General features: G+C 42.8%; 2 protein-coding genes and 1 long non-coding RNA gene across 3 annotated transcripts in view; 2 read left to right on the forward strand and 1 right to left on the reverse strand.

Moving 5' to 3' along the window:
• The first annotated feature begins 1,912 nt into the window (after positions 1-1,912).
• Positions 1,913-6,429, forward strand: LOC100690833 (interferon-induced protein 44). Its single transcript, XM_005452467.4, has 7 exons — positions 1,913-2,033; positions 2,137-2,190; positions 2,279-2,315; positions 2,431-2,626; positions 5,090-5,248; positions 5,339-5,617; positions 5,705-6,429. The coding sequence occupies exons 2-7, from the start codon at positions 2,139-2,141 to the stop codon at positions 5,864-5,866; spliced, it is 885 nt and encodes a 294-aa protein (XP_005452524.1). The 5' UTR covers positions 1,913-2,033; positions 2,137-2,138; the 3' UTR covers positions 5,867-6,429.
• A 5,208-nt stretch (positions 6,430-11,637) lies between these two features.
• Positions 11,638-14,567, forward strand: part of arid1b (AT-rich interactive domain 1B) — a 33,411-nt gene continuing 30,481 nt past the window's right edge. The window contains 1 exon segment of the mRNA XM_005452468.4: positions 11,638-12,947. Within this exon segment, the coding sequence (XP_005452525.2) occupies positions 11,904-12,947 (1,044 nt within the window). The 5' untranslated portion in view covers positions 11,638-11,903.
• Positions 11,940-13,895, reverse strand: LOC109194807 (uncharacterized). The gene is made up of 2 exons (XR_002056555.1): positions 13,751-13,895; positions 11,940-12,083 (listed from the first exon to the last, which is right to left on the reverse strand). It is a non-coding gene; the product is annotated as an uncharacterized LOC109194807 (long non-coding RNA).

Raw genomic sequence — 14,567 nt, forward strand, 5'->3', positions numbered from 1 at the left:
TGCTATTTGTTGTTACAATAGTTTGCATCATAACACAGAGCGAAAAGCTCATTTGCTCCCACCTGATGTGAAGTTAGGGCGATATTTAGTTTCGCCAGTAGGTGGCAGTGGCGGCTCAGCCAAATAGGTAACTGGCAAAATAATCTCTCACAAAGTAACGCAGGCCAGTTATTACAATGGAAGCCGCCAGTAACACCGAACTGTTTTACTGTGTTTCAGCACAATAAATCTTCATGTGCACCTGAATGAACCCTGTCGTCCTTCAGTGTGTAACATATACATTGTACCATAGGCAAAGTCGCCTCCATTTTTATAATTTGTTTTATTAATATTTTGTACATTTCAAGAACTCTTCTGTTTGTGGAGAGTATTTTTTATGTATCTGTATTTATATTATACATACACATTAAAAGTGAATCTCTGTCCAAAAAAAGCAGTGTTTACTTTTTACTCACTATGAGTATCATTCATTATTCTCCGCCAGTAATTAAAGTTGGGATATGCATTTTTTTTGTATTCCAATCCATTCTTCTTTTGCAGTATTTAAATAACCTTTATCAGATTTGATGGTTTTGTTACAGACTTTTCAAAAAAAAATGTTTTGCTTTTCTTTCACAAATGTGGGGATTAAATTGTGTTAAAATGTATAAAACAGTGATGTCATGTTTTGTGATGAGGACCCAGGCACAGAGAGGCTTGATGAATTTAAGAATCTTATGATCTAATAAAGAAATTTGCAGACTTGCACAGAGATGGTAAAATTATGATGACTGATAACGGAGACGAAGACAACGGAGACGAAGACAACGGAGACGAAGACAACGGATGACGAGGACAGGGAGGAACAGGGGTTTAAATGCACCAAGGAGACAGTCAGAGAACTCGGGAAAACTGGAGACATTTAAGAATGCAAGGACTGACAGAGACAGGGGAGAAGTCTCATCGTGATGAGTAAAGTTTATCTTGCCTGGCTGGGCAGCTCTCTGGGGGCTCAGCACCCCCAAAGCTCTGATCCTAGAATCGCCCCTGGGCTAAATAGTCCTTTATGGCCTTAGTATCTTATTCTCTATCTTCTTCCTTACTTATTTCTTCTATTTATCTAATTTTGAACATTACTTTCTCCATGTGTGGGAATAACCGAGAAATGCAGCATGCAGACACCATGTGCGCTAGCAAAAAAGGTGGCTGGGTGGAGACCCAAACTGCAAACAAGTGTATCCTCCATGGTTCACCACCAGATGGTGCACAAGAGCAAAATCCAGACATACAGCTCAACAAAGCATCAATGCAAAAGACTATTACATTTTCTATTCTTACACTCAGCACATTTCTCCTATTTCATGTCTCCTATTTCACCACTAGAGCTCACTAAATGAAGCTTTGAATGAATTAACCTTCTCTCTATACAGTTAATGAAGTGGTTCAATACTGGTTCATTGCTTCCTTTGCACATCACTAATAGGCACCCACTGGCCTGCTGGACTCGGACTTCTGCCAGTGACATGAAGGAGTGGAACTCAGGTGCATGGTTAGGTTGTTTTCCTCTTTACACTCTTTTAATATAACAGTGATCTAACTCAAAGTACTAGAACAGAAAACCTAAACAGAAACTGAATCTGTTAACTAAGAGTTCAAAACAAGAACAAGGCACAGAGTCCAACCCTTACTGGAATTAAGATGAACACAGAAACACTAAGGACTAAGGACACAAGTTTTGACTGTTACCAGAACCCAAATATAATTAGATATCAAAAAAAAAAACTTCAAACTTCAAACACTGGTAAAAAAAAGAAGAAAAAAATACTGTTTATCAATCTGTGCCACAAAGAGTTAAGGCAGAATGGGGTGTGCAAGGTATACTTAATAAAGTGTCCAGTGATTATATAGGTGCAGTTTCAAAATCTTGTTTCATAAGAAAAGAAAAGTGAAAGTTAAAAGAGCTTTGGAAGGGGGTGACTGTAACTTCACACTCTGGTATTTGGGCTGCAGACTGTCTACATCTCAGTGAGGGAGGAGAGATCAGCACAGCAAAGGTACGATCCTTCAGATGTCTGTTTGCTGTTGGTCATTTATTTTGATTTAAGGCAAATATTAAATAATTCCGTTAAATCTCAAAATAAATGCTTTATGTTCCAGTTATGGGAGGATTGTTTTCAAAAGCCCCTCCTCCTCCTCCTTCTCCAGTAAAATGTAAGTTTGGTCAGAGCTGCTATTTTCCATCCAGTGAACATCAGTTATTGTCCAATGATGTCATTCTTTCTTTAACATCTGTTGTCAGTACTTGATGCACCGTGGAGGAAGCACTTTAACTGGGGGTAAGCATTTACAGCCCTCTGAGAAACTTTTGTTATTGTTGATTATCACTTCCTGTTTCAGCCCATCACTTGTTCAGTGTCCAGAATGTGATGTGATGTTTTCTCCTCTGAGCAGAAATAAAGAGGACGATCTACAGTATGTGAACAGCTACAAGCCTCAGACTGAAGGACAGCAGCTCAGGATTCTTCTACAAGGCCCAATTGGAGCTGGAAAGTCCAGTTTCATCAACTCTGTTAAAAGTGTCCTACAGAACAGACCATGCACCGAGTCTCCTGTCCAAAGCACCTCCCATTCATCTTGCACAAAAAAGGTATGAAGCATGATTGTGGTTATAAGACTGAGTAGGAAATTATTCCTTTTTTCACTGTTTAAACGCATTCATTATATAAGCTATAAAACAGTTCTGTCTTGTACGGAGTTAAAAAATGGATATTGCTGTCAGCGATGGCTCATTCAACAAAAAAAAGTAGTCAGTGCTTCCCACTTTACTCTCTCATAGTCAGCTGATTTCTTAAGAATAATTGCAGAATAAATCAGATGAAGTGTTAGAGATTTTCCCAGGAATAGGTAGTGGTGACTGGAGTGAACATGGGTGATGAGGAGGTGCAGAATAGGTTGAGTGTTAAGGAGAGAAATGGCTGTGGTGAGCCTGTACATCAAAAAGAGGGAGGAGCATAGGGTGATGTTCAGTACTGTGAAAAAGTTTTAGGCAGGTGAGAAAATATGCTGTAAACAAAGAATGCTTTCAAAAATGGAATTGTTAATCATTTATATTCATCAATCAAAAAATGCAGTGAATGAACAAAAGCAAAATCTAAATCAAATCAATATTTGGTGTGACCACCTTCTTTTAGGTACACTTGCACACAGTTGTTGAAGGAACTCGGCTGGTGGTTGTTCCAAACATCTTGGAGAACTAACCACAGATCTTCTGTGGATGTAGCCCACATAGCAAAATTGGTATGGCCTGGATCTGGCCCACACAATGTGCTTATACATGGCCCACATACCGCAAAGAATTATGACACTTTAGTGGCCCAGATATGGTTTGCCAGAGGTCGCCCACACATGGGCCAGCACAAGGCCAGTTGCAGACACACTGGTGGTCCTCTGCTGGCCCAGTTTCAGCTCTGGCCCCAGATGTCAGCCTAATGTGTACTTTAATCAAGCCATGTAATAACAACATGTGCCGGAACATAATAGTGCAAAAGTAACATGCCAAAACTCTGTTTGGACAGATTCTTACATAGCGCTTTTCCACTCTCCCAGATTATTCAAAGCGCTCTATACAACATGCCGGATTCACAAACTTTCTCTAAACTGAGTGCATCCTAAATACATCGACACACACTCTTGACATGCAGACTAGAAGGGCCAGGGATCGAACCACTAACCTCCCAATCTGTAGGTGACCTGCTCTACCTCCTGAGCTACAGCCACCCGAACATGAGTAGATCCTCACTAGGTTTTGGATAAAGTGTACACTCACAAACCTGTCAAACCTGTGTTTGAAATGTTGGCTACCATAGCAGTATAGTATTACAACATGGCATTTGGGTCTTCTAACTAAAATAGGAAAATAGGAACATAAATAGTGACATCATTGCCAGACCTGGCCCACGTCTGGTTGACATACACCCTGCCCTGACACCAGTCAGTCAGAAGTGCCACCTTGATGCCAGATCCGGGTCAGACCTGTTTTCTATGAGCCTGGGCCACATACACCAAACCACAATCGGGCCAGATGTGGCATGCCATCACATAAACAGTGCCATCTACGCCAGGCCTGGATGACATACTACTTACCTTGTAAGAAGTCAGCCAGCAGTGCCGGCTTGACACCAGATCCGGGCCAGACCTGTCTGCTATGTGGGAGGCTTCCTCACATCCTTCTGACTCTTCATGTAATCCCAGACACAGTCAATGATGTTGAGATCAGGGCTCTGTGGGGGCCATACCATCACTTCCAGTAGTTCGTCGTTCTGAAAGCATTTTGTTGTTTACAGCATTTTTTCCACACCTGGCTAAAACTTTTACACAGTACTGTATAAGAGACAAAACAGGAAGGTGGACTACATCTTAAACTTGGCAACATTGAATGGTAATCTGAAAAGGAAGTGAGGTGATGGTGATGAGGGGAGATGGGAGCAGATGATCCGCTGTGCCTAAAGAAAGCAGAAGAAGAAGAAGTTTTAGTTTTTTATACGTTTCAGTGTTTGTTTGAGTCTTTTAAAGCATTTTTTTCACTCAAAAAACGCTGCATGTTTTGAAAGCAGCTGACTCAGCATCATCCAGAGCCTCATGAGCCAGGATGTGATTACAGATTTTTACCAAAGTAATAAAATACTTTAACAAAAGATTTTTCCACCATAGTTCCAAGCAGGCACAGTTTAGTTTTCCAAATTCACAATAGTTTTTATTTTTATTTTACTTCACTGAAACATTTTTTCACATCTCGTTTGATGTTTCACTTCAGCTTTTGTTGTGTATAATAACCTTGGTCAGATAATTCCATTAAAAAAAATGTTCCAAAACGAAGTAAATGAATATATTTTGTTTTTATTGCGTATTTTAAACCAAAATGATTTACAAATTTTTTTTGTAACTCATTTGCAACTGCACAAACATGTGCAGAGGTCCATTTCTGGGACTCCTTTAGCTGAGGTGGACAGCAGGACATTGTTGGTAATGTTTTTGTTGCAGTCATGATAAAAATAAGACTTACGGGTCAGCACTACTCCACACTCAATGACTCTGATATTCTGGTCCACAGTATAAAGCCTTCAAGATAAAAAAGGGAGACTCAAACTGCTGTTACCCTTTTGTCTTGAATGACATGGCGGGACTGAACGCCAGCAGCAGAAAAACCAGACAGTTGCATGTGAAGGACGTCAAACGGGCCCTGAAGGGACACATCAAAGAAGGTTACAGGGTACAGTTGCTGTTTTTGTAAAGGTCTGATACTGAGTTTAAAGAATTCATTCATTTGGTCCCACATCCATACACTCAGTTTGTTTTTCAGTTCAATCCTGAATGTAAACTGTCCAAAGATGACCGACACTACAACAGCAGTCCTTCAGACAGCGACAAAGTGCACATTCTGGTTTTTGTCATTGATGCCAGCACTATATCTAGCATGAAGCAAGAGAACATGGAGGTAATCGAGGACATCAGAGATGAAGCAAATGAAATGGGTAAGAGCACCTTAAACAGAATCAGGATTATCAGTGTTGATGAGGCCTGTCCGAAGATCAGCAGAGATATCAGGAACGTCTACAAGAGCGTATCTCTAAAGAAAAAGGTGGGTTAGTTTAAGTATTTCAGTGTAAACTTTGGTTTGGTCCGATCTCTCACTTCTGAACTGAGGTGTTGTGATTTTCATATGTAGATTTATAAGTTCAGCACAGACACGAGGATCAACATTGACAACATCTATCCAGTGAAGAACATCCACTCAGAATCTGACCTGAAGGACGGCGCTGATGTTCTAATTCTGCACGCCCTCAGACGCATCATCGAAAGAGGAGATGACTTTCTCAACAAACCCTAAATCCAGATGTTTTCAGTTTACTGAGTTTATTTCTAGTTTCTTTTTCTTTCTCAGCTTTTTAGCTGAGAACCACCTCTTCCACACTAACCTCTGTTCAACAAGGTGCATGAGCACACAGGAAAGGTAGGGCAGGGGCCAGTTAAGCTAAGAGATTTGATTGGTCAATCCAGTGTCGGTAATGAAGATGAATAAGAGGGCCGCTGTTAGTGTTTTACAAATGCAGGCCTGCACAAGGTCAGAGCGGTCTTCCAGGGAGCATTTCAAACATGCCAGGAGCAGTCACAGTTCTGCATGAAATGATGACTCTGACAGAGCTGAGAGCCAAACTCAAATCATTTTATTCTTTTTTTATATTGAACTTTTTGATCCCAGCTTTTATAATCAGTTATATATGACATTAGTATTCAGTGTATGTGTGGTGTCTAAAACATGTTTCCTCTGCTCTGATGAGTAAACACAACTTAATGAAATGAACACCTTAGTGTTAAATTTGATAGAAAAATGTTTGTATGTTTAAACATTATGGATCCATTAATAAAGCTGCAACAAGCTGATAAACAACGGCTCGTTTTCGTAAAGGTCATTTCTGAGTTAATTTCATGTCTTCATTGGAAAGTGAAAATAGAGCGAGAAACGTGTTGCGACCTTTATTTGGAGGAACAGGAAGTAATATTTTAAAAAATGGGCCTCACAAAAACTGCAACTCTGAGAAGTTCTGAACAGAGATGTTCTGATGAAGTTACAGACACTGATGGAGGACAGAGACTGAATGACTCGTCTGCAGTTCTCAGCTCAGTCAGACTTTAACAGCACAGGAAGTTGGAAGCAGGCGGGTTTACATTTTTCACTCATCACCGAGAGAACCTTCCCAATTTAGACATTAGAAACTCTCACAGTCATTGTTGTGTCAACAATGCTCTCCAGCAGTGACCTGTGCAGCACCTCTGTGTATATATGTGCCTGTGGAGGGGTCCAGTCATGTGTAAGTGAACATGTGAAACTGTCGAGCAGTTTGCTGTTGTGAACTCAAACACCACATCTGTGTTTCAGGAATGAAAGCTGCTGACATGCAGCTGTGTCTGCTGAGCTGGTTTTATCTTTTTTCTTGCTGAACTGTTACCAGCTCACAAAAACAAAACCTAGAACACAGGAAACAGGAAACAGTACACACCCTGTGCATCCTGTGGTTACACAGCCTCAGCTTTCTGTATTTCCCTGTTCAAAGACAAACCGTCTCACGCACGTGTTAGAACTGATTAGAAGATTTGCCTTTAAAGCTCATCTGGGTCTGCAGCCTCACAGCAGCTGAGCCTTAAACCTAAAAGTGATTTTTTTTTTTTTGTGCTTTTGTCTTCAGGACCCCTCAGAAAAAATCTTCAGAGTCACCTGTAACCTCCCTCAGATCACTTCTTCATTTCACACATTTATGGTCTCACTCTTACTGTATGTGAAGTCATTCTATGTGATGCATTTCTTTGTTGTCATTCATAATATTTTTTCCACACTGAATCATCTGCCTACGTCTCCTCCTATACCAGCATTAACCCTCCGCACATCCTCCTTCACCACATCCATGGATCGTCTTTGACTTCTTCCTCCTTTCCTCCTATCCACTCTCCCTTCTCTGCATATGTCCAAACCATATCAGCCTCTCTGACTGTCTCACTGTTCTCATGCATGTCCTGCACCACCCTCACATATTTGCTCATGCTGTACCACAGTTCCTGTTAGTTGGTGCTCATGTTCAGAGGCAGGGTCTGAAAAAATTGTAAAATCCTTGAGATAATCATGTAAAAGCTTCCAGAATAATTTTCTCTTAAATAGAATAGCTCTTTATTGTCATTGTACAGGTACAACAAAATTGTGGGTGCCCCACGCCAACTGTGCCATCAACAGATGTAGGCAATGTTTCATGAGAACTTTGAATAATCAGCAGCAGGTCCCGAGTTTGATCTTAGTGTGCTGCTTAAGAGCTCCAGCAGAGGGCAGCATGCTTTTACTTTGTGCTTTTTCCTTTTGGTGCTGCTGGATTTCAGGATTTCACCCCAAAAGATTCGTCCATGATGGACCAAAACCCGCTCCAGACCCCGAGGAGCTTAATTCAAGAATAACAGACAAACATAAAGTCTGAGCCTTCCGAAATCTTTAGAGCAGTTCTGATTCTCGGGGGGGAAGAATAAAGAACAGAACGCCTTCAGCCAACGTGTTTGAGCATTAAGGTCAAACGAGAAACCTGAAGACTGACTCGTGTCTGCAGAGACTGGACTGCAAAAACAGATTTAGGTCTACATTCAAAAAATGGTCCTTTTGAATTTGATTCTTGCAAAAAATAATTCAATTTAGAGCCGTAGATTAACATAATTGAATATAATCTTACATTACAGGGTCAAAGTTGGCATATTAAACATGAACAAAAAGCTACGACCAATAAACTGATTTCTGGTTTATGACAGCTGTGTGTTATTAGATGTGTTTCCAGCCTGTTACAGTGAATCATCATCACAAGACAAAGTCTTTATGCGGAGCTAAGGTCAGTAACTGAAGCATGTGAGCATAACCTGTTTATGTCCACAAAACCTTTAATATTCATTAAATGTGAAACATTAAACTGAACCGGCTTCATTCGCTCTCAGGCCCAGATAACTGGAAATGATTCTGACTTACGGTGATAGGTTTGATTAATCTCTGCTAATTCTTCATTTATCAGTTTGTTTAATGTTTTAAAAAGATGTAATATTCTTTTTTTTTTCCTGTTGAGCTTGAGGTGACATCATTAAATGTCTCTTGATGTTTTTTATGAAGTGAAAGAATGAAAATCATCACTTAGATATTTGCTAACTGTCTTTAAAAGTAACCTAATCAATTGACCAGTGGAAATGCAGATTAACAATCTCTTGTTAATCTGCATTTCCTGATGTGTGCTGTGTTGTATCTCTAACCTGTGCGTGTGTTGGTTGTTGTATCTCTAACCTGAGTGTGTGATGGTTGTGTTTTCAGGTTGTTGTCAGTTTGATTCTGGGTGTCTGTTGTGTTTCCAGCAGCAGAGCAGAGCGCTGGTTTCCATTGGAGCGTTCCTGAGAGCTGCTGCTGCTTTCTGACCCAGTTTCTCTGCTTTACTTGACTGGGCTGCTCCCAGTGCTGTGGTGGAAGGTCCCTGATGGACCTCCTTCATGCTCGCATCTCTGCACGCTGAGGTGGAGACATCCTCTGCATTCGCTGTAATACAGCCTGAGTTTACCTGCTGAGTTTACCTGATCAGTCACACAGACTCTGCTCACGGTCCTTTACATGATGCAGATGTTTCATTGAGGGCAAAGCAGCAGCTGTGCATGAGAAACCTTCATGTGGATGATTTCTCCTCTTCTCTGAGGCGCACATTTCAGATAGTTTCACTAAAAGGAAGCTGCAACACGGTCCAAAGCTCCAGTTCAGCTAGGTGAAGGTTAGCAGACAGCTAACTACTACCGGCGCCTGCGTCACAATCCAGGTAAAGGAGGCCACGCCCCCTAATAACTTTAAGCCTTAATTCAGTTTAAATGGGTGACTTATAAAAACATCCTCCCCCCGTACAGGTAAAGGTGGAAATGGTCTACAGAGACCAAAAAATCAGTAAAAATGTATCAGGATGTAAACACCTTTGCTTCTGCTGTAAGCTTTACCATGGGGACTGATTCACTGCTGCCCCTTTTGGACACCAGAGGAACTGCAGGTTTGGCCCTGAAGGTGAATGATGAAAACTTCATCTCCAAACAGAATCATCCGGAGCTGGACTCATATACACAGACTTTTTATTGTAATAAATAAATGAATATAATGCATAAATATATTTAATCCTTTTAAATATTTAAACATGTAAACGATGCTTCTTTCTCATTGGTGCTCTTTTTACTAATATCCTCTGGTCATTAAAATAAAGAAGGTAAGTTAACTCTGCTGCTCGTCTGAAGAGTGCAGTGCAGTGAGGAAATGTGCACACAGGTCTGAGTTCAACTGGGATTTCAGGAGGTTGAAATGGTCCCTATTTATCAGGCGGTGAAATTTAAGAGCATGGAGAGAGCAGGACGCTGAGCATGATGTGGAGCTGTGAGAGTATTTTTAGTTTTGACAGTAAAAGGGTCACCATAGCATCTTCTCTCAGTTCCAGCCTCCACGTTATTTTAATACAGCTGAAAAAACTGAAATGAGAGAAAAACCCTGCAGAAAGGATCCTAATAAGGTTCTGAGCCATCAGTCAGACTCTTTCCTGGAGGGATGAACACCAAGCTTCTCTCACTTGGTGTTTTGATGGTTTTGAGATCAGCTAAAATCTCTGACTAGGTGAGATTGGCTGATTGTGAAGGCCTAAGCATGTTATTCGCTTCATCCTCATCCTCATCTTCATCAGCCTCAGTGAGGCCTCATGGATGGAGAGGCCGCTCTAATCTGGTGACACTCAGTGACTCATTGCTCTAAGAGGACAAATAGACCCAAAACACGGCAGCAACTTGACCCCACAGCCCCCCACACCCCCAACCTTACAGGGCAGTGGTTCTCAAACTGTGAAGCAGGTCTCACTGATGGGACACAGACCTACAGCAGGTGGATGACGAGGGTAAAAATATGGAGAGAACTTGATAAGATCTGATATTTGTGGCGAATATAAGTAATCTGATTCAATTGTGTTGGCCTTCAATTCACCAAAATTAAACGTGGATTCTTTTATACTGCAGCAGTGGGGGGCGTGGATGGCCTGCATTTACTGGAGTCAGAGGTTTTTCCTTTTAATTGTCAAATGTTGGTGTTCTGCTGCCTTGTTCGTATTTAATGTCCAGCAAGAAGAAGAACCTTAAATCTTTAGTTTCAGCTTGTAAACTGAAAAATCTGACCCATTTTATTTGTCGTGAGTCAGAAGGTGAGGTGATGTTTGAAGATCAGTGAAGTGATCAGACGCCTGGAGCTCCAGCAGCTGCAGACCTCTGGTCAGATGGCTTTCTCCAGGTGCTGGAATGATGCATATCATAAATAAAATGACATCAAACATGTTCTGATTTTAACAAACAGTTTCGGGCTTTTTCAGGATGTATGCAATAATATTTATGAAGTTCAGATGAACTTCTCGACTTCACGATGTAATAAAACTTTGATCTCATTGAAACATACATGTTGTAATATGTGGGTAACATGTGGAGGGTAGCGATGTGTGTTTAAAACAGCCCTCGTGTTAATGAACTGCTGTTTGTGTTTTATTTGATTCTAAATAATAGAAAGTGAACTCACATGTAAGCAGTTTCTGTGCACGCGGCTTTCAGATAATTATTCTCACTTTTCGTGTTTCTTGTTGCTGATTTAGCACCAAGATGATTTCCTCTCGTTGTTTCTGTCTGGTGAAGATTCGGGATGATTATGTGGGTTTTTTTCTATTTGGGGAAATAAACTGCTTATTTCTACTGACCAACCCTCAGACTGTAAAAAGCATCATTTGTGCTCATGTTTCAAGCTTTGCACAGAGATATGTTTCTAAATAATTTTAAGGACTCTGGAACATCTCAGCTGTTTCTGTGGCTGCAAACAGGAAGGATGAGGAGCACGGTCATAAGATTAGTTACAAAACATGAAAAAGTGACTCCAACTCATCTGGTTATCAGACTTTTTTAAAGGAAAAAATGTCCTGGCATCAGCCCTCCGCCTCCTTCTCACTGAGAAGAAGAACTGCTGTAGCTGCTGATGGATGGTTCAGGTATTTTGGGGGTGAAAAGGTAAAAACACCAATCAGTGTGGCAGGCTTATCTGACTGGGGTTATTAGAGAGGTCATGGGAGGTGTGAGACCTAAAGAGTGGGTTTTTGAGCTTTTTATTATTATGAGAAATTTCTGCCACTGACTGCCCCCTCTCCACCTGTGGCCTTGCAGGTGGCATCAGCCCCCTGAGATGAGGAGAAGTGGAAGACTGGGATAAGTGATGTGGGTGGAGAACCTGGAGGGGGATACGAGACCGGAGAGAGGGGGGACAAAAGGCCAGGCCGTGCCGTGCCTCTGCTGCGGCGAGCAGGGAGACGGGGATGCTCAGTGGGCATCCAGTGAAAACGTTAGGTATCTGTGGTGGAGCCGGTGCTGCCACTGGTGGTGCTGGACCTCCCCAGCCTCCTCCTCCTTCATCTTCATCATCGTCATCATCAGCCTCATCATCCCACCAAACACCTCCGTCGTTCAGCCAGCTTGTCCAGCAGCTCCACTTCCAACTGCAAACACACCAGAACACAAACAACAACAACACCATCAGCACCATCAGCAGCAGCATCCAGCAGCATGGATGCACAGCAAACATCCTGCAGGAGGGGAGCAGCCGAGCACAGGAGCTGAATCAAAGCGAGGAGGAGGAGGAGGAGGAGGAGCGGATGGATGCCAGGCTGGGATCAGCCACCAGCAGCACCGACAACAACCCTCCTCCGACTGGGACCAGCTCCGAGTTTAATCATTATTATGGGAATGGAAGAGGAGGGCCTAGCTTCGATCAACATGGCGGACAACAAAGCCCAGGGACTGGGGTAAGAGCGGCGCGCTCCGTACTCAGCACCATGGATCAGGTCCACAACTCCCACGAAGGCTACAGCAACAACAGCCCCTACAACCACTACCCGAACTACCGGCCCGGGTACGGGAACAGTGGATACGGCGGCATGATGAGCCCGTCACGCCAGGGGAACAACCTGCTGGGCCCCGGCAGCAGCGGCGCAGGCTCGGCCGCTGCTAACCACAGCAAGGCGGCGATGACTGCTAGCAGCTCCCCGGCTGGAGGCGGAGGAGGCGGCGGCGGGTTTCAGCGGTTCCCCGGACAGGGTCAGCAGCAGCAGCCACAACAGCAGCACCCGTCGGGGGCAACACCGACTTTGAACCAGTTATTAACTTCTCCGAGTCCGATGATGCGGGGTTATGGAGGTGGATATCCAGATTATAATAATCCTGCACAGCAACAGCCGAGCATGGGGCTGGCTAAAGACATGGGCTCCCAGTACGGCTCCGGGGCTCACGGCTGGGGAGGACAGCAGAGAAATCACCCGACCATGAGCCCAGGGAATCCCGGGCAGGGTGGCGGCAGGGCTCAGGTGAATAACAGCTTATTAACACCGCTTATAACTGACTAATGACAGGTGGACATCGCACTACCGTTAACCTGCTAGCTGCTAACAGCCGCGATGCTAACGCAAATAGCTAACGGCAGCTAGCTGCTAAGCTAGGTGTGTGTGTGTGTGTGTTGTTTTTTTTTTTTTAATTTTCACTGCAGACAGATTCATTAATTAAGCACCGCACCCACATTTAGTCTTTTAGGACTCTAAAGCCAACAAATTCTATTGTGTGATTAATTGCTTTTATAAATGACAAGCATTAACGACTGTTCGTGATGACAGGAGCTGGGGAAGTTTTCGATTGTGTCCAAGGTGACTTCGCTTTTAGCCCGCTAGGCTAAGCTATCATTAGCATATAGCTTTCGTTAACGGCAAAGGCCTTCATATGTGAAAGTAGCTAGGTTGCTGATTTTTATAAGAGGTCGAATTTGTTATAAATATATATTAAAATGTAAACTGGGTGGCTGTAATCAGTTATATTGTTACACTTGAAAAGATCGCGGTTTGAATGGTGACAGGGGTTGACGGTTGACAGCTCCGCTCAAATCTGACAGTTCGCGTATGCTAATGATGTGTTTTGAGGGGTCACCGGTTAATAAAGCGCTTTCCTCGGATTTTATCTGTTTCTCTGCCTCGCCGGGAGAGCACAGTGTGGCGGGGACTCGGGTCTAATCAGGTGACGCTTCCTCCTGCAACAGCGTCCGCTTCAGCTTCTGATTCCGGCCACAACTTTCTTGGCAGGAAGCCCATTAATAGCCCCATCTCCGCTCGGGAGCTCTGACCTTCACTCATGCAGATTAGCCATGTGCCCATCACCACCGGCACAACACTGGGGCTAACACACTGGCTGACCCCGCAGCAGCTGCCTCTGCAGCCCGGCCTGCAGGAGGCCTCAGCCCCGGTCATCCCTACTCCATGTCAGGGTCACTTTACCTGGACCGGCGGGGCACTGTAGAAGCCCGTCAGAGTCACGGTTTAACTGCAATTAATAGACTCACAAGACTTTTTAAAAATGATTTCTTTATGGAATAATCGACAGGTTATTATTTCAAATTATTAGCAGGTCTTTAAAACAGCAGAAAACAATGGAAATGCCGGTCTGCATGTGATTAAGTCACCATTGAATAATGGAATTATGATCCCTTAATTTATTTTCAGGATCATTTGACTGGATGCCAACAAGCAATTTTTCAGCTACTCAATAAATCAACTTCTGCTTTAATAAAATGTGTTTTTAGTGAATAATTATCATTCACTAACCATCCATTACCTCGTCCGAATGGGGCCATGAACACAGTTATTTGTTAGAAACGATGAACCATGCACAAGTTCTTTTGCACAGGTAGAAATCTCTGTCAGCAAACTGTCTGCTCATATGTCTGAGATCAGGTTCAATTAGCTGAACTTGTGTGTTGGCTTATTGGAAAATATGATGCAATACGTGCTTACATGAAGAAACTCAATAACTTGCAGGCAGGTGGGAGAGCACAGCTCGGTGTACAGGATGACACGAGGCAACAGGACCGATTCCTCTTTAAATTTGTTTCAGTTTCCTTTTAATCCCACGTGTTGGTGCCCTGAACAGAAATGAGGATTTGT

The sequence above is a fragment of the Oreochromis niloticus genome, linkage group LG15 (assembly GCF_001858045.2).
Source record: "Oreochromis niloticus isolate F11D_XX linkage group LG15, O_niloticus_UMD_NMBU, whole genome shotgun sequence".
NCBI classification, from domain to species: Eukaryota; Metazoa; Chordata; class Actinopteri; order Cichliformes; family Cichlidae; genus Oreochromis; species Oreochromis niloticus.

What these genes read in the sequence shown, in the direction of transcription:
- LOC100690833 (XM_005452467.4), top strand. Translation starts at nt 2,139, where the DNA reads ATGGGAGGATTGTTTTCAAAAGCCCCTCCTCCTCCTCCTTCTCCAGTA. An exon ending in TCCTCCTTCTCCAGTAAAAT is followed by an intron (nt 2,191 to 2,278) that starts GTAAGTTTGGTC and finishes ATCTGTTGTCAG; the next exon opens with TACTTGATGCACCGTGGAGG. An exon ending in GCGTATCTCTAAAGAAAAAG is followed by an intron (nt 5,618 to 5,704) that starts GTGGGTTAGTTT and finishes TTTCATATGTAG; the next exon opens with ATTTATAAGTTCAGCACAGA.